At 43.5% G+C, this 20,141-nt stretch overlaps 1 protein-coding gene across 13 annotated transcripts in view; it reads right to left on the reverse strand.

Moving 5' to 3' along the window:
• Positions 1-287: 287 nt before the first annotated feature.
• Positions 288-20,141, reverse strand: part of TIAM1 (TIAM Rac1 associated GEF 1) — a 189,059-nt gene continuing 169,205 nt past the window's right edge. For 8 of the 13 annotated variants that reach the window (XM_076352793.1, XM_076352812.1, XM_076352802.1 and 5 more), the window contains exons 15-26: positions 14,501-14,680; positions 13,988-14,056; positions 13,560-13,685; positions 11,789-11,897; positions 9,473-9,652; positions 9,230-9,348; positions 7,345-7,453; positions 5,768-5,826; positions 4,693-4,795; positions 3,826-3,913; positions 2,783-2,955; positions 288-815 (exon numbers count right to left, since the gene is read on the reverse strand). In XM_076352793.1, the coding sequence (XP_076208908.1) occupies positions 331-815; positions 2,783-2,955; positions 3,826-3,913; positions 4,693-4,795; positions 5,768-5,826; positions 7,345-7,453; positions 9,230-9,348; positions 9,473-9,652; positions 11,789-11,897; positions 13,560-13,685; positions 13,988-14,056; positions 14,501-14,680 (1,800 nt within the window). In that variant the 3' untranslated portion in view covers positions 288-330. Of the gene's footprint in view, positions 816-1,400; positions 2,956-3,825; positions 3,914-4,692; positions 4,796-5,767; positions 5,827-7,344; positions 7,454-9,229; positions 9,349-9,472; positions 9,653-11,788; positions 11,898-13,559; positions 13,686-13,987; positions 14,057-14,500; positions 14,681-18,108; positions 18,548-20,141 lie in introns of those variants that run through there. The other 5 variants (XM_076352846.1, XM_076352837.1, XM_076352865.1 and 2 more) reach the window with 4 other exon arrangements.

Here is a 20,141-nt window from a genome sequence, read left to right on the forward strand (position 1 = left end):
CACGTAGGTTAAGACATCCAGAGTAATTTGTTTTCCAGTGATGATATTTTCCCCATACTTAATTTCAGCCCCTGATTATTTTAGAATAAATAAAATAGTGTGAAAGCCCTTGGTAACGTAAGACAGGACCTTAAGCTTATTCCGTTCCAGGTTTTGAGCGTTTTACAGTTGCCTAAAGTGTGGCCGCACGGCTTTGGACCAATTCAGCTGCCGAAATGGTGTGTGCAAGTGTGCAATCTATCAGGATCAGCTCTCGGCGGTGTGTGGGGGCGGGAGGGAGGGGGGGCGGGAGGGGGAGACCTACGCATCCAGGCAGGGAAGGGGACCAGTTTAGAGCTCCGTGTTCAGTTTCCTGCTGGGGACAAAGTCTTCACGCCTAACCCAGATGACCTCCTCACCGTGGCCCTCCACGTCACCATTGATGCCGGACAAGGCCGCCTGCTTCTTCAGCTGGGTCATCCTGGAGGCGTGCGTGTCCATGGCCAGGCGCGGGCGGTCACCCCGGCACGGCTGGCTGCTCGTGATGGAGGCTGCCTGCAGCCGCTCCTGAAGGTCTCGGTCGGCCACAGTGCCTCTCATGGCCTCGCAGTACTCATCATCATCGCTGAGGATGTCCGTTTCCTTGATGTCCTCCTGCTCCTCATACTGAGCAAGGTCAAACTGTTCCTCTACCCAGCGGTCAGTGTCCCCACTGTGCGTGGGCTGCTGGGGCTCTTTTTCAGGGCTGCTCGTGTAGACGGCATCTGAGTCAATGGTAAACCTGTTTCGGGCCAGCCGCCGCCTCCTCCTCCCAAGAGACTTGCTTGGGGCTGACACTGCGCACACACAAAGATAAAACCCCACAGGCTTTTTACACACGGTACAACTCTCTTTAAAAAGTTAGTCTTCCAGGGGCCCTTTATTTAACACCGCTAGGCACAAAGCAGGTAAACTCCCAAGAATGACCTAGTCATTCAGCATCCTCCCTGCGGGCAAGTCACACTTCACTCAGCTCCTCAGCACAGGTCTCTCTCCAGCTGAAAAAGGAGTTTCTGCTACTCAGATCCACAGTTGGGATAATGGCCCACAACTACTGTTCCTCCTAAGCGGTAGGCAGGCAGCCAGCCAGCACAAAGTGCATCTGTTCAGCCCAGCTTCTCACACGCAGTGCCCTGCTGCCAGCACACCGCGAAAACCAACTAGCCTTACGCCTCAGCAAGGGAAATTGCTTTGTCTGGGGTAAGAGCAACACTATAGGTTTCCAAGTAGTTACCTCAGTGCTGAAGATGCTGCAATTGTTGCGTTATTTATGGGGAAGTAAGTTCCCTGGTCTAGGCTCTGCTACTCCCTTCCCCACTCCCGCCCTACTGGGGGGGGGGAAGAAAACCCCAAACCCAGAAAAACTTTCAGAAGTTCCTTACTCAGCATCAGCTGGTCTACTAGCTTTTGCAACTGGCCCAATTAGCAAATTCACATCTTCTGTGTTGGAACATCTTCGTAAGAGGCTTGTGAGGCAAAGCAGGGGACGAATCCTGCAGCCGAAGGACCTGCAGGCATTCCAGTGCTTTACGTGCACACACACGTAGCTCCATCGCAAGCAGGTGAACTCCGAGGTCATAGTTTGTCCCCCTCCACTAAACAGCACCTTAGCACTTTCAGTATGTATTTATTAAACTCTAGCAGCTTGGAGGCAGGGATTACATTTTAATATCCCTGAGCCTCAAAACATGCATTAAGTAAAACAGCTCAGCAGTTGCAAATTTTAACTGTAGTGACAGGTGCGGACTCTAAGAGGAGATTTTAATCTCTGCAGGATTCATCACGCAAACGTACCAATGAGCCAAACTGAAAGAAGGTTTGGCATCTACAGCAGATTAGCCCCACAGGCTGATTGAAGAAGCACTGTGGTAAAACAGTTGCATTTTGGCCCTCCTTTGACTCTTCTTCCTTACGATTTTAAGTATCTCTGAGGCAGATGGCTAGTAACACCCCAAGTGAGAAGCCATGCTGCGAATGTTATTGGTCTGGCCTGCCCATTACAGAAGAGGAACAGAAAGCCCGGTTGTCTACATTGCTGGATCTAATGAGCAGAAAAAAAAATAAATAACAGACCAGAACAAAACACGCAGCAGTGCCGTGTACTTTTCAGTTGGAAGCAAATGTTTCTTCCCTCCATCATCTAGTGTTCTGAAAATGAAAACCTGCTTTTCCCTGGGATTTTCTCATTGCTTTTGCCTGAAGTCAACTGAAAGGGAAAATCCATGGTTTAGGACAGGCCATTACAAAAATAATAGTATCAAGTGCACGCCTCTCAAAACGTGAGAAGTAGAAGCACATGCCCTTTAGCAATAGAGCTGAAAAGGCTAAAATGGAGGACATACAAAGCTATCTCTTCAAACCAAGCCACTCACTCGGGGGAGCTGATTTTTCTTGTGCATTTGAGTTTAAAAGTGCTAGGGTTAGCTCAAAATTCTGTACATGCTTTTAAGAAATATGCAGCGGGCTTCTGCTTTGTTCAGCTGAAACCCGTTTTCAGATTAAAGTGCACAGCCAATCGGTATTGACAGGAATCCCATTTCTTCCTTCCATGCCAGAAGGACCGCTCTGAAGCTGAGCCTTGAGTGCAAAGCAAGGTAAATAGAGGCAATTTAAGGCTCTCAAGGAGGTGAAGCATGGAAAACCAGCAGTTTTTACATACACAGGAGAGAATGCTAATCCTAATATACAAGTAACAGACACCACCACATGTCCTACAATGGTGCTGGGGTTACTGGGATCTTGAAAGTCTGTAGCCCTACAGTACCTGCCCTGTTCATGGCTGGCCTTGCACCTTTTAGAGCACACAATCTTTTTCCACCAAAAGGAACATATTGCTGGGATGAGGGCAAACTTTCGGTTTTAAGAAGCTGCCTTCTGTGTTTATCCCGCAGAATCGAGTGCACTGCCTTCAGAAAGTCCTTCCTGTGTTCTGGTGAACTGAAAAATAGGCAAGAATACAAAAGGCAGCGTTACCTCTTGGGAACTGCTAAAAGCTCGCTGTAAATGAGATAAATAATGACTAGTTCTGTAATTTAAGACAGTGCAAGCCGACTGGCATGCACTTCCCCCAGAGAAGACTCAATTTAATACAGTATTTTCAAAGCAAAGCTAAATCTATAGTCACTGCAATTGACATCCAGGGAAACAAACACACTGTTTATTAACAAAACATTTAGCCATTCACCCCTCTTGAGGCTTCCTTTTCCTCCAATACCAACCACACACTTCGCTTTGTCCAATACACCTCAAGCTGACCTACGGTGGCTAATTAAAGCTCAGTTTGCCTCCTGTAAACACACCAAGCAGGAGTCCTGCAACTCTCTACTACCTAGTAGTAGGAATTGGCTTGGTATCAGCTCTGTTGGACCCTGATGAACTTGTGTACCAAGTTCTTATCTGAACTCTAAAACACATCAGGGCAACCACCACAACGAAGATGGACAAGGTTTACTTAAGGAAAGGGCAACACCTTAAGAGCAGAGGTTGGAACTTGGTGGCATGAAAGGTACCAGCTGAACACGACGCATTAGCAGCTACCTGGCCTAAAGATCCAATGCTGGAGTTGAACTGGATGTAAATTTGTGAAAGGAAAATTGTAATAAGGATATTCCCGTAAAGGTGCAAGGCTGACCAAATAGATGCCTTTATTTTAATACATTTTACAAAATTCTGCCTGCCAGAGGTAAGGTTTTAACACCCTCTCCCCACTTCCCCTACTGGCTGTTCCCAGATTGCCTTAAAGGAAAGACATAGGCAAGCTGGGATCCAGAGATGCAGCTGCTATTGAAAATACAGAAACACACTTACCTACAGCAAAGGTGAAACGTTCTTTCTGGCCTGCCTTCAGACTCAGATTTAACATGGACAATCTCACATACAGAATTGGTCTCTGCATCTAAAGAGAAAAGCAAGTAGAACTTCATGTAACAGTTTCTCATATTTAACCTCAATTAGAGTATTTATTCCATAATCCTGAAGAAATGGGTTAAGACCATCCACGACAACAGATAATACACTGCAAATAACATTAACTCCTGGCTGAAAGGCAGCAGTGGGCAAGTGACTAATGAAACAACAGACTCTTAAACTCTCCAAAATCTAGTAGTATTTTATATGCACTCACTCAGTCCCATAAAAATATGAAAAAATACAAAAAACAAAACAGAAAAACCAAACCCCGCCACCCACCCAGCTTTTCAGGTATTCCGTAGAGTATTGTCACATTTTACAGCTACCTCCTATGTTCCTTCCACTTTCACTTATGCATTAGAAAGGGAGCAAATTGTTTAAAGTTTTGAAATTTTTAATACTATAAGCTTCACATGAAGCCGTCAACCACAGGAACAAAAATTCACTAACCCTGTTGCCTCACAGCTGCAAGATTGCCTTCTAGTCTCCAGAAGAGGAACAGAGTGAACCAGAGTCAGCAACAACTTTGCCCTCTTTTTCCTGAACCCTGCCTAGCTTCAGAAAAGTACTGACAAGCTGGAGATGCACAGCTGGAGCTTCTGCCCCTTCATTTCTCTCCAGGGCTATTATGGATGGTGAGGTTGTGGGTTCCTTTTTCAGACCCCAGAAACTACGTACACATCTACTAAGGACAAACATTGGTCAGTGAATGCCCCCAGACCAAACATTAGGAACCCTGCCACATTCATGCATTGGGAACATTACCTGCACTTGCCAATGCTCGAACCTGCAATGCTTCTAAAGGTATCATGTGGCGAAAGCGGAATGGATCCCAGTCTTCATAAATTGAAGCTCTATGTGATCCTCCCTGGAAGAATTTCAAAATACCATTAGGAAATGAGACACCTTGGGATAGTCAGACACAAAAGCCTCCTGTGCTTTGCCCCGAGAACGTGCAGCTAGACACTTGTTGCAATTCCTATTTTCTCACTACAACATCTCAGTAACCAGTGTCACTGAAGTGCCTATCTATGAAGATCTTGCTAAAATCTGCCAAAAGCAACCATTTGGCCAATCAACTCTTACCAACGCCTTCAAAAGTCATTCGAGACCAGTGCTGCTTTCTCTCCTCCAAGTGCACATACACTCACAAACATGCATTAGTTTTGCTTTAGTCACTCCAAAGTTATCTTGTGGCCAGTTGACTTTAACCATACAAGCATTTCAAATCACATTTCTGTTTATGCCATACACGGGAATCAAAAAGTTTTCTGTAATACTATAAACTGTGTTCCCTATTGTAGCAAGGCATGCGTTTACTGTCAAGCTTAGCTTTAACTTTTAATCCCAAACTCCAGTAGGATCCCCTGATAAATACTGTAGGCACACCTAATTTAGCTGAGAGCAGCCAGCAGTTGCTCAGTGGCACGCAACAGCCAGAACTGAAACGAGGGCATTGTGTTTCACTAAGAAAGTTGACAGACATCAGCTCTCATATTTGATTCATATACACTGACCAAAGAGTCAAACACAAGAGAGACGTTCAGGTTGATACCTTGTTTCATGAAAGTCCACTCCACAGCATGGAATGGATGTGGCAGGCAACATGAATGACTAGTCCAGCAGAGAGCAAAGGATAAACTAAATGAATGCTTGCAGACCGCTGCGCCCAGGCTGAACAGCAGGCCACTCGGCATTACCAAAAACCTCAGTTGTGTGGCAAAGAACAAGGATCACATATGCAAAAGCACACTCTAGCACCACAGCTTTATGGAAAGCAAATCTTGATCGTAGCACCACAAATGCACACAGCATCACTGAAACAGTTCATGCAACTTACAAGTTTCTTCTTCTGTTTGGAACCATCCTTGTATACAAGGACCACAGCAGTTTTGAACACTAGAGGAGAAAGTTAGAAACAAAAGCCATGTAGTCAGTAAGGTTGGGAACGTGTCTCCTCTATGCCCAAGCACACAGACCTTTCAACTCCTCAGCCTTCACCTGAGTCAGGGAGGGAGGCAGGAGTTCTTCTCAAAAAACCCAAGCTCAACAGCTTTTACCACACAAAACCAGGTTACTTCTAAGTCACTTGAAATGTAAGAACGTGAGTTACCAATTATCAGAACAACTATTCGAACAGCAACAGTTCTATATAAAAATTTAGAAAACTTTAATCCCCCTGGCTAAGTTCACCTCAGACAAATGAGCAGAATCCAGCTACACACAGCCAGTCAGCAGATGAGACTGCGCTTGGACAGAATTTGAACCCCTCCCAGGTGGGACAGTGGTCTATACTGAATTAAAAAGTGCACACCACTGGCAGGCAGAGGTGTAATCCAATTACTTTTGCCACATAACATCCACATGGAGCTGGAATTTGTCTTTCAAGACTCCAGTTTTCCTTGTGATCTCTTTCTTCAGGCCTCAAGTGCACCCTTTGTTTTCAGATTGAATTGCATGGACATTTTATGAAACCAATTTAAAGATTTTTGGAGTAATTAAGAGTTGCTGCACATTCTTAGCAGCTCTCATGAGGCCAGTCAGCTTCAGGGTATGACCGGGTGCTTTCCCAACTTGCAGGAAAGCAGTCAATTTTTATATGCTCTTCCAGAGCAAAGCTGAAAGTCTTCATTCGTTATCTGTTTGGTATAAAATGAAAACAAAAATAAAAATCACTGGCTTCCTAACCAGCATCACTTTCTGGAAACAACAAGGAAAAAGCCCATTGCGTGTAAAGAAATTTAGGAACAAATAAAGAAAAAACTTAGCACACTCTGCATTACTTGATATAATTCTGAAAGAAAGAAAGAAAGATGTGATTTAGCCGCTATAAGTGATCATGTACCTTTCCAAGGGACCATACTTCAATGCAGTGGAAAGACCTTGAGATCTATGCTAACAGCAGTTTCAATTTCTAGTTTGGCCACCCAAGATAGACTACTCGGAGGGAGACAGACCACTCCAAAGCAACTCACTGGGCATCCTGGCTTAGCTTTTAAGCACTTCTTAAAGCTTAGAGATACAAGTTCTTTCTGGCAAAAGGCACGGAGAAAAAAGGCAAAGCCCCTGCAAGCCCCCAACCCATTCTACAGGATGTGAAGTAGAGTTACTTGGCATCGACCAGACTACCAAACTATATCTTTTCAGAGACAAATACCTTTCTATATAGCTCTCAATTCATAGCCTTGGATATGGGTTTAAGAAACTCTTGCACTATTATAGCAGTCATCTCCAAATTCTTCACCAGTTTTAGATAAACACAGAACAGAATTTGACTGTTGCAGCAAAGAGACAAATACAGTTTTAAGTTCCAGCCAACCTTGTGGAAGGCAATGCTCAACTACCTTCAACAAGTATCTGCTAAGGCACAGTTGACAGTCCTTTAGGCATCCGACATAAAATTACTAGGATACAAACCAAATGCTGCCAGCTCAGGTTCCTTCTTCCATTTCCCCAGTGAAGCAGGAGGATTCAGCCATATCACTGTATTATGCAAGAGCAAGTCCCCCATCGAAAGGTCTGCAACCTGCCAACACAAACACATGCACAAAGACATAAGGTGTAATCAGTTCAAGAAAGCTTACTTGAATTTTCAGTTCAAGAAAACTTCCTTGAAGTTTATTCCTAAACAAACAAAAAATGCCCCACTAGCAAACTTTTGGAATATTTCATCAGATGACTGCAAGCGTGTGCAAACAGACTGTGACAGTTAGCAATAGAAGCATGTAAATCCTTAACTGGTGAGCATAAATTAGGAGAAGTCAAACTCAGAGTCCGGCTCTTGTAATTTGGTGGGAAGTCAGGGCAAAAACCAGATGTTTTCCTTGCATTTTTTTCTCCTTAGTCTATCTTTCTCCTTACCACTTTCTATTTCGTTTGAACATTTAAGCATAGCCCCCATCACACACACACAGTTCGGGGTAAAGTTTAGAGACCACATCATGTGAAGCGGTCAAATCACTTCCTCCCCACAGTTGCTATGGCTCTCTGTTTCATCCAAAGGCTCATCTGTGGAAACCACATTGCTGGAAATGGACTAACAACAACTGCTGGGAGATGCCTACTAATATTGCAGCAACTGGATCTTTCACTTTGACTTATGGTCTCCCAGAGTGACAAATTGAGGACTATCCCCAGTCTAGGGGCCATGTTATCCCACTCCTCCACCCTCCTCTCAGTGAAGTCTGACTTTTGCCAAAGGACACCACAGATACCATCAGCACAACAACCTGAGGTCTCCCCGACAACAAGAGCAACACTAAAGATATGTGTTTACTGTCTCCTCTCCCAGATTAACATCAAACCACGATTGCTCTCCCAACAGATGTCCTGACATGCTCTCTCCACCACTGCTTGCCAGCGCCAACCCTACTCTCTGCCCTCTACCCACCATCTGATTCTCCCTCCCCGCTGCTGCCATCCAGCTCTCACACCCGAAGCTTCCTCAACACTACTCAATCCCAGACCTCCTTTGCCTTGTAGCCCAATGCCTCTTATGTTTGTTCTTCATCCTGGCTGTTGGTAAAACCCCATTACCATTACTTGATACAGTCATGTCTCTCTCTAGCCTTCACCCACATCACTGCTCTCATCAGCCCTTTAATGTGTCTTTACCTCTTCCTTGAGTCCCCCTCGACCTTACTCTGTTCCCCCCTTACTGCCCACCAATCTCCTTCACTGCACCGCTGGACTGCAGACCTACATTTTACTGGTAAATGGAGAGTCCAGGTCTCAGTCTGAAACTTCAAGACACCTTCCACAGGTTTCTGAGATGGTCAGCCAGGACTGAGCCACAATGGATCTTCATGTGTTTGCATATGCACCCTATGAGACATCTAGACCAAAGCCCAAGGCTCTCTCACGTATCAAGCCCACTAACACACTTTCTAAAAGAGAAACAGCAGTTTCTCACACACTGCACCTCATGTTTTGATCTCTTTAAAGTGATTAAAGAGCTAAGTACAGACTTGCCTCACCATGCCAGTCCACTCAGACTGGTGGGGCAAGATTATTTATGTGGAACGAGGAGAGCCAAAACATGGACATTAAAATAGGGAACTGCAGGTTGGGATGTGATTTTGACCCAAGCACACGTTGAAGATAAATTAACCCACTACTTCTTTACATTGGTCGCACTCACTGAACCATACATGGAAAAGCAGTTTTTGAATTGGGATTTACCCGTTTGCACCAAGATCGACTTAAATGACACAGCACAAAAGGTAAATATTTGATACAGTTTAACAGTCACGCTACAGGCACCAAAATAACAGCCTTTTTCTCTTCAATTTGATCATGTTACCTCTTTTTTCTCCCCTGTTTGTTCTGCTATGAGTTGGTCAAACACTGCCCCATATTCTTCATGGATTTTCTGCATTTCATTAATGTGGCTGGCAACTTTGTTCATTGTTTTTATGGCCACTAGAAGAAAGACAGAGAAATAGGGGAAGACACAAAAGGTATTTTTAAGCCTCCGAGAGGAAGAGGGAGAAGGGTTCCAGATCAGAGGTTAAACAAAGAAGAGCAATGTAGGTTAGCTCCTTACCATCAAGGTGATAATGTTCTTCACTGTCTACATCAGTCAGAGCAAAGAGCTCCTTCAGCAGGAGAGGGTATTTCAGTATCCGCTGGATGGGTTTGATGAGGTAAGACTCCAGCGTGGAGGAGTGCTGCCGTCGGGGATTCTGAGCATCCAGAAATGCCTTGAAAGCAGTATCTGTCTTGGCTGGAAGATTAAAATGAAGTGATTGGATAAATCAAAAATCTAACAGCTGCCCTGATAAAGCAACCTTTCCAGCTTTAAATTCATTTATCCAGAGACATTTTGCAAGGAAGTGCAGATTTATCAGGTCCACAGTATTAGATTTAGGCACTTCAGCTTTTGAGTTACAGATACTTTACCACAGATATGTTATTTATGATTTAACAACAGGCACCCACCTACCGTATCAATACATGCAATTTTTAATTTCACTATCCACAGTATTTCTGGCCTTGCAACTATTTTAGAGCAGCATAAGTTGTTTTAATCATCTGTTTCCTTTAAGAAAAGGCTCAAATTGCGTATTTGTAAGAAGTCACTACTCATGAGTCTAGTCTGACACCTACAATATTGGCAAGTCTGGTTATTGTTACTCATTAAACCTTAAAATGCAGTACTGAACAACAACAAAAATCAAAGAGTTAGTAAGGAGGCAGGAAGCAGTAAACTTATAATAGTACACCATATTTTGGGAGCACAGGCAGACTGGACACCTGATTGCTATCATCTTTTCTACCTGACTGCTACTGAATTTAAAAAATACCATTTTCTCTGTTGCTCCCTCTACTAGAACATAAATTTGTACAGGGAGGGAAGTATGAAGAAGGTGGCATTTTTAGACATACAAGTTATTCAGTGCAGGAACAATTCCACACAATTGCTTTTATTAGAGCCATGTCCCCTGCCGAGATTGGGTGGGGTTTTTTTTACAGTCACCCGATTTCAATAAAGCAACTTCAGTTTCAAATCCAAAAGCCACCTGCACCTCAGCTGAGGACACCAAATTACACTTGAAATACACTCCCAGGCTTTTTAAGAGATTTATCACTGGAATAAAATTTTAAGTTCTGTTTGTGCCATAATTCAAGCACAACCATTTCTCATTTATAAATACAGTCAGCAATGAAAAGGCAAAACAAAACAACGAGACCTACCTAGAATACGGCCTTAACATTAAGGTCTAACAAAATGATGCCAAAAGAAAGCATGGATGTGGCTAGCAACAAATCATTTATTCCTGTATTCCACAGAGCTGCCAAGTGTTCTTTGCAGCATGGTAAATAAGACTTTACGAGTAGAAATGGAAAAAAAATGTGCACAGCAAAGAAAAACCCAAAACCCAAACCAATCAAGAAACAAAAAAACCCCAAAACTTTTGATTGTCAGGCATCCAGATGTTCCTTGAAAAATAAGAGCTCCTCCCTTAATGACATTGCTCCTACAACCAGAACCATTTGTTTATTTAACGTCTTGGCCAAAAATGAATTGCATGAAGCACTGCTAACTCTAAGAGATTAACACTTTCACAGGGGAAAAAACATCACTCCAAGGCAAGGAGGCCCATGAGCATTTATAAGCCAGACCACAGTGCATTTATCTCCCTCTCAGCAAGCCAAGCTCTACTAGGAATTCATACATGGAAACTTCTCAGGCAAATTGGAATGAAGGTGAGAGGAAGAAGAGAGGGGAGAGAGAGCACAGTGAAGTTAAAATATTTAGACAGCTTCCATAAAACATTCTCCCAGGCTGATCCTTTCCTAGTGGCTCTCAGCATTCAATCACATTGGCTGGAGCTTCAGTGGGATTGCCACTAGCAAGGATTCACGGCACAAACTCTAGGAGGATCCAGAGGTCATTACAAGCAACACCACTCCTGGTTCCAAAGTACGCAGTGATCCATCAGCACGCGCCACATTGCCCATTTATGAAATCTTTCCACATGACAAAAAAGAAACTGAACTTGTCAGGGGAGAATAAATTAAGTGTGTGGGGAAAAACTACGTGCAAGGTTAACGACCTCTTGTAATGAGCTACTTGGGTATCATTACATCGATGGTGGTCCAAGAATACCCGTAGCACAGAGCTCTCTGCGAGCCTCTCAGGCCAGATGGACTTACTTCCCTACTGCAAAGGCTCCTGGAGAGCAACCAGGCATGCATGTGCCCCCATTCCTCTGCCACAACTTGCCCTGCATGGTTTGGGGTGCAGTGGCCACCTCTCATCATCCACAAAGACCATCTGCGTCAGCCCAAACCAACGTGTTGCTGCGACATCTCTCTCTGCATGCCCAGGTCTGTTTGTCCAGCACACGGCTCTTACCTTTCACCAGTACTTTGGGGACTTTTGTGTGGCTGGCACAGAAGGCACTGTACAGCTTGAACCGGTCAGCGTAGTAAAGAAAGGATCCACCCAAGGAAAACAACACTTTCTAGGATTTAAAAAAAAAAAAAAAAAGGTATTAGGGAAAAAAAGCACATGAAAACCAGTTAGTTATTTTCCCTTCTGCCAGGTCACCTGAAGTTTCCATTTAGCTTTTGGATGACAGGACACTGCATTTTTACAGTGTTTTCACACCATCTAGCAAGAAACAGGCCTAGCTTTGGTGTCTGGATTCAGGCTATGTGATTAACACCATTAACCAAGTTCCAGTTAGGATGATCTGGAGACACCACTGACTATAGAGGGAACCAGGTTCACAGCTCCAGAACTGTATTTAAATGCCTGAGCTTAAAACCTTATTGATCTAAGTAATGACCAGAGGCCACAGAAAGGACCGGATGTATCTGACTTTATAAATGGATCAAGACACTAAGGAGCTGCACGCAAGACTATTATCCCTCTGCACAAACACACCAAGGTCTTCACTCTCTTGAAAATGAGTTTGTGTTAAGGGCCAAACACAGTCTTTCCCTAAGATGTCTATGCCATGGTCAAGCATTTGCTCTGCTACCCACTTAGGAACAGGACAACACGGGGTGGGGCGGGGTGAGACAACACATAGGCAGCTTGGCTACAGTCAGCAGAAGGAAGCAAACTGCAGAACTGAAACCATGAAGCCCTTAAGTCCCATTTTGCACACTGCTTTCAGACTGTGTCCATAGGGCAGAACTGAAAGTGAAGTTGATGCACTTTTTATGGAAACAGGTGGAAGCAGCAGCACTCAGAAGACAGAGTTCTCTCCATAAGGAGGCTTCTTCCGCACTCCTCGGAGCACACAGTGGTCACAGAGGCTTCCTCCACTAAAAAAAGTGTCTCTCTGCTCTCCATTAAGGGCACATTTCCTAAAAAACAAAAGCTGTGGTCTAGTTATGCGAGGGCAGCATCCATGATAGATGCTTATTTTAAACAAGCACCTGATGGCAAAGCTACACATGCACAAAAAGACAAATTCTTTCAGTAGTTCTTCCAGGGCTGTACGTTAGCTGAAGAGCAGTCCCAGTGGAATTATTATTATTCATCAAGACATCCTGTCCTCTACCAAGGTGAGTGCTCAAAGCAAGAGCAAAACTCCCCAAAGACAAAACATTGTATTAGCTACTTGTCATATATCCAGTACATGACTGCATTAGAAATAAAACAAAATTTCTGTTTCCACATTTTCCTATTTTTTTTAAATGAAGTTTATGTATCTTTAGTTTACATTTCTACCTTTGATGCACATCTGCTGATAGTTGGAAGTATTTGCCACGTAGTTCCGCTATGCATCAAAAGCCCAAATACCGAATTCAATTTACAGTTCTGATCTGTAGCCCTAGTAGGCTTCTGAACTACTACATTAGACTTGTCAGAACAAAGATTTTATGTAACTTTCCATTTCTAGCTTCTCCTGACAGCCCGAGACAAGAAATCTGGCAGAAGGGCAAGAATAGCATCTAAAAGCACATGGCGTAACAGATTTCTAGTGCTCTATATGGCTAAATGTAGCATAAACTACAATTGTAGCAGGATGTTTTTCAAACAGCTCCAGTATTAGCTAAAAATTAATCTCGAGTGTAAGTAGATGTAGGTTTTTACATGAACAGTGATAGTAGTCAGACAAATACGATGAAGAGTGTTAAAGGACTACTCAGAATGTAAACAATGAGATTACCTTAAATTGATCAACTTTTTCAAGCTTTTCCAGGTCTGGAACCAGTCTTACACCATCTTCAAGAGTTTTCAAGAACTCCACCTGGAATGCTACCATTTCAGTCAGATTCCCAAAGAGAACATCCAGCTAATAAGAGAAAAAAGAGCAAGATGCTGAAAATATCACTTTGCAGCTAAATTATGTTTTCTCGAACTTCAGTAATTCTCAGTCCAATTGTATAATCAGTGTGATGTCAGGAAAAAAACCTACAGACTATACATTACTGAGCAGTACCTTTATACTCTAACTCAATCCATTATTTTAAAAGAAATGGAATTCAAAATTTCTCCATTGCCCTTGCTCAGACAAGGAAGTCAAGCTGGGGGGTGGGTGGAGTGGAGGGGTGTGAGTAAGGTATCGAGCAAAAAGATAAGTAACAGTTAACATACCTCATCTGGTGTGAGGAATGTTTCTTTTTGTAGAGGCTTCAGGTATCTCTCCATTAGGCAATTTAAGTCCTAAAAATTCAGAAGAAGATTCCCATGTTGGTTCCTCAAACTGCCTCTGAATATTTATTGAAGTGGCAAAGATCAACGTTTACCTAGTCTATGAATTTTTCCCTTTCACGCATAAGACAAAATAGTTGCACTTCACAGAATTTAGGATAGTAAAAGGAAACATTTACACAGTTTTACTTACAAAATCAATACCAGATCTCATTGAGCAGTGTTCCTCTGCACATCAGCTAAGTAATTTCAAAATGACAACGTAAGAATTTGGAAAGCCTACTTACTTCAGGGGTTTAAGTTACTATTCTAGGGACAGATGGTAGAATTGAATGTAAGTTAACTAAGACATACATGCATGAAACATAATTTAAAGTATTAGAGAAGAAACTAACAAAATATTCTAGAAGGAGGAGAAACATTAGTAGACTGAAACAAGACATCGAGTCCCCTTACTTTGACATAGGTGCGTTCTGTCTCGAGAAGTTCACAGATAACCTTTCGCAGTTTATCTGCATCTGTGAGTTGTCTCATAGTGGCCAGCTGGGGTCCTGTAAATTCCTGAGGATGAGCACTTGAATCAGAAGGGTTCATTTCATGCAGACTGCGACAGAAAGCAGCGACCTGCTCTGTACTCTTTAAAAAGAAGGAAGAGGAAAGACCAGCGGTAATACGGTAATGTTTTAAGCAAGAGCTATAGGAACGATGGAGCTGAGAAGCCTTTGCAGTTAAGCAGTTGCAGCTTGGGAGCTTTTTAACAGGCACCGAAGTCCAGAAGTGCACACGTCATGTCATATATCTGTCTGTCCTATCACTCAGTGACTTGGGGGGAGGGGGAAGAGTTGCACAATTCAAGTTAATTGAAGTGCTGTTCAATAACATTCATGGTTTCAGATAAGCATAAACTTTAATTAAAATAGGCTGGTCCAGCACTTAAGATTGAAAAACAAACAAACAAAAAAGCCCAAGAATAGGGAACCAAAAATGACTGTGCAAACAAAACACACACGCCAGCCCTCTGCCAGCTCCCTAATCTAGTTTGCAAAGAGTCCTCTGAATAGCTGCGTCAACACAGCCAAGGAGACTACGCAGAGACAGAAACCATTTAAGCTGTTTTTGGGGGAAGCAGAGCCATCTGGGGAACCAGAGCCTCTCAAGGCTTCAAACGCAAGCTCTTTGGGAAAGTAACTGTATATCTAGTCTGTGTCTGGAGACGTGCCTTGTGGGGTGAATTTCTTTCCCGTAAGTCAGGTTTTTCAGAGCTGCTACATCTAGCTAGTTTCTTTAATGTTTAATCAGCTGTCTATATATAAAGACAGTTATGCTCTCTTCACCTCCTCATGTTAGATCACCTTCTCACATCTTTCATTACGCTGAAAAGTTTGGAGCAGGTATAGTCTCTGGTGTCAGTGATGACAGCCCCAGGCTTCTAGGGCTGCCAAAGCAGCGGCGTGCCCTGTCTCCATCCTTCCCAGAGACCTGGAGGGGGCATGGGAGGGAAAAGAGCTGCTGCACTTGATCATACCTCTCTAACCTTCTGCGTCTAATCCTGCCATGGTATCTTAATCCAGGTTTAGTGACTTCCCAGCGCTGCCTCTATAGCCCTCCAGTCCGTACTAAAACCACTTGCCCAAAATTAGCCTGTTCAAACAGAGAATATGCAAAGAGAGGAGAAGAGGAAAAAAAAAAAAAGGAAAGGAAAAAGCACATCACCACCTTGCAGTTTGGAGACAGAGCCCTGCCCCCTCACTTCACTCCCACCAGCTGGTAGCAACAACATCATCCGGAGCCTGCACTACCCACACCTTTGTGATGACCCAGTACTGAAAAATCCTGCATTTGTTAAGCTGCACAGTCTGCTCACACATAGCTGTTTTCCCCTCTCACTGCCCCTACAGCGCCACACAGCCACGAAGCCCAAGAGGAGCATTAACCATGCTAATGCCAAGTAAGGGATTTCCTTCCATAATACAGTCGCTTTCCCTAAAGGTATCTTATGGCTGTAAATGCTCACCTGAGTGTATCGCTGCAAGGCATATTAGTAAAGATGCTTGTTATGCAAAGATAATTTTCTTCAGGACCCAAGTGTAAGCAACGAGCGAATTGTAACTGACTGTCTATATAAAAATGCCTCTTGGGCACAGTTTATTACAGGAAAAATATTTCTCTTCAGTATCTGAGGTTTAGCTCAGATGAGGAAGAAAGGAAACGTCTTGTACATCGAGAGCAGGGGGAAGCAGTGACTAGTCTATTTCCAACTAACTCAGCTTCTGGTAATGGCACATGTCACAGAGTTGGATTTATTAGTCAAAGTAATTCCTTTTTTTCCTCAGCAAGGTTCCACTTATACTCGCTGTACTCTTAAGTATATCCAAAGCATACCCAAACTTTTAGGTTAAGTTTGCATTAGATTTCAACAGGTGATCCCAACAGCCTCAAATCCACAAAGTGCAGTAAAGTGAAAGCCTGGCTTCAGCACAGGCAAAAAAACCTGCCCGAGTTACCTGCTCTCCTGGAAAGGGACAAAGAACTGACAATTAATAGATGTTAATCTGAGCCTGCAGAGACCCAGGATAGGCAGGGTTTCCCCAGAAACATTTAGCTTTATTAAGACTATTTTGTTAAAGAATATTTAAGGAAGGCATATCCAGTGACATTTTGTTGTAAGAGCCAAATATACCATTAAAATAGTTACAATGTAAAGCAAGTATGGAATCAAACTCCAGAAATAAACCAAGTGTTTTAACCAGTTCATGTTTGATACCCCGCAGACAGCTCACCATCCTGTTCATGCACTTGCAATAAGTTGCAGGGAAAGCGGGTCACCCAGAAAGAGAGAGTGAAAATCCACTTACACCATGAAACACCAGCTAAACACTAACAAGTAGTTGAAAATTGGATAACTGTCATACAGGCATGCTGTCTGCCCCAGAAGGAATAGTTACACCCATATGCCAAAAAGGAAGCGTAGAAGACTTTTAAAAGCCTTATCTCTGCTTGTGCACAGTTAACAAACCGCTCGCTGACTTCAGCCATGCCCAGCTCCAGCCAGCAGCAGAGCTGAGCTCTGCCTTGCCACTGTCTTGCCTTGCGTCTTTTACGTATTTCTCAAGTATCATTCACCCGATACTCTTTGGACAAGACAAAATGTCTCAAGCACAATAATGTTCACAAACCTGTTTTCTTGCTTGTTCATTGAACAAACTGTCTTGTTTCATTCCTGAACGTAATCCTTTCTACCTTATATTTACTTTAAAAAAAATCAATTTCTAGACAGAAAGCAGATACATATTGCACCCAGGGAGGTTCAGAACACAGCTATTTTGCTGAAAACTCTCAAAGTATTAATGAAAGCCACCCTGTCCCCATTTTCCTAGGGAAAGTGGGTAGACTAGGGAAGGTCTGGAACAGAAACACATCCCTTTATCTCCAGCTCTGTTTGCCAGCTGCTACAATGATAGCACTGAACCAGGATTTCTCTAGGAGAATTACAGCATCACACTTCAGGCACAATTCTGCAAGCAATCCCATCCAGCAACCTTAAAATGAGATGAAGGGCTGGCACAACTGGGCTGTAAAGAGAAGTTTACTTTGCAAGTACATTAACCCCTCCTCTGCAGGGGGCTCAGCAGAGGAGCTAAGCTCACATCCTTCCCACGCAGGAGGAGCAAGTCCTTAAACTCATCAAGCATGTTGATGCTGCCCACAGCGGGGAGTTTTGGCTGCCTGCCCTATAGTTGTGAGAGCGGAGTGGTCACCGTGTAAAGACATATGGGTGCCTGGGCATCAGGCAGATTGCCCCCTTGAATGGCACGCAGTACCTCTGTTCTGCCACGGATGGAAAACTTGAAGCAGTATGGATCTCCCAAACGAAACTCAGGCAAATTGCATCCTTTCATGCATTGCCAGGACTGCTAATGACATTGCACAATAACAAAAAGCCTCTACAGGGTATATACGTTACAGCTCAGCCTTGAATTTATAACCTGAAAATTAAAACAGCATGGAAATTAGTTTAACTGCTAATTACTTAACTAGTCACGTTGCACAGTAGATCTGCTCACCAGATACAGCATACGGTACAGAGAGTCGCCGGCTCTCCCAACACTTTCGTTCTTGAGTTTACGGTTAACTCTCCAAAGAGCCGACATCACTGGAAAGGCAGTATTGCCAGAGCTGTCATTCAGCTAGGAGGAAAATCCCAGTTCTCCACATATTCAGCTGATCCAAAAGGCTTTCCAGACAGACACTCCGTGCTGCTTACTTGGCACGCAACACAGAAGACGGCTGCATTTTAATAAGGAAGGGCAGTGACCATATTTCTCTAAGCAAAGGCTTTCCGCATGTGTCATTTGCCGCTGGCCTCGTTCGCTCACCACATCAGCTGGAATTAAGAACCGGCTACCAGTCGAAGCTGAGAACTCAATGCTGCTTTTCATAGACTTGTTAAGAGGAAAACTTCAGCAGAGAGGATGAAATGCAGCAAAGCAGAGGTGAAGGCAGCCCAGGAATATAAATGTCTGTTGCCTGTGGCTGAGCACAAGCTGATTGGCTACGAACGGCACAGCCGAAGAATATTAAACATCTGAAGGGACAGAGGTACAGAATTAAAAGAACTTAAAAAAGCCAGTTATGGTACTGAAAAACCTACCCCTCAAGTTCCTGTTTTAATCCTTTCACACCTATTGCAACATGTTGAAGGTTTTGAGACTTAATTCTGGTCTTGAATAATGCTGTAGAGGGAAGACGACCTATTTTCTCTGAAAAAATACCTCTAAATGGTGTAAGCATGTACACGCACAGCCCATTACAGCACGCTCCCCTAAGCACAAGTGCTGCAAGGTAATTAGCTTTCAATTCAAGAAGCAGATGTCTTTAACTAGAAACAGGGAGAAATGAGTGTCCTGAAGCATTTTAACCGATGACAGTTTTTAAAACACATCCCCAATTAAATTCAAAGGACCATTACAGGAAAAAATAGGCACAAAGACCGACCTTGAGATGCAACACAACACCTATGTTAGCCTTTGGTAACCTGCAACATTAAGAACTCACACATATGCTCAGTTTTACTCCTTTGAACCTCAGTTTATTCTACAATATTTAAAAGGCCAAAACAGTCAGGTGACCACAGAGGCAAGTAACCATTTAAGAAATTACTCTGGTATGAAATATTCCCGATAGTCTGTTGAACTGAAGACTGACAGAGGGGCATCATCTAGATTTCGTAAACAGCCTGAAACTTGATTTCACATGCTAGATGAAAAAAAGCCTGAAGAGGTGGCAGAGAGCACGCTTTCCTTTCCCCCGCTCTTCTCCCTCCCAGCTCTCTCCTCCTCTTGGCTCCCACACAAAATGGGGAGAGAAGGGAAAGTCAAGAGCCCACCCCAGAGCAGAAACAACTGGGAGCATAACTCAGGCCACTGCCAGTTGCATGGCTTAAAGGAAAAGAGTTGCACCCAGAAAGCGTACCTGCTTGCTACTGTTTACGTAGATTTCAACCCAAGAGATACTGTACCTAAGAGGGCTGGTTGACGCAGGGAAGGCATCATGAAATTAGATAGGCAGCAAGTCCAGAGAACAACAGCTATCCCACACCACTGCACTGCCGATACCTCAACTCACCTCGGAAACGGGTTTCTAGTATTTTATCAGAATAGTTCTACAGACATCACATTTTTGCTTATTATAATGATTCCTTTGACAATAGTGACGGAGAAGTAAACTGTATGTTATCAGGTCTTTAGGATATACAGAAGATAAGATTTTCAGAAAAGGGAGGAATCCTCAGAGCTACTGGTGTACCCTCCAAATCCTTCACCACCATCAACAGCTTGGAGGCTTTTGCAGATTAAGAAACAAATGCACCACTACTAAGGAAACACACACCCACGTGCACACATGCTGGGCTGGGGGAAGGGAAAGAGACAGTTGGGAGGGAGGAGGAGGAGGAGGAGAAGGGAAGACACATTTGAGTACCTCCCGTGTTATACGTCCACCTATCACCTACATGAGAAAGTTACAGGTAAGTCAGAAGGGACCCAAGCCCAGCTTTTGGTAGGATTTCATACAGCTTACCTTCATAAAAAGCCTACCC

The sequence above is a fragment of the Aptenodytes patagonicus genome, chromosome 1 (genome assembly GCF_965638725.1).
Source record: "Aptenodytes patagonicus chromosome 1, bAptPat1.pri.cur, whole genome shotgun sequence".
Taxonomy (NCBI): domain Eukaryota; kingdom Metazoa; phylum Chordata; class Aves; order Sphenisciformes; family Spheniscidae; genus Aptenodytes; species Aptenodytes patagonicus.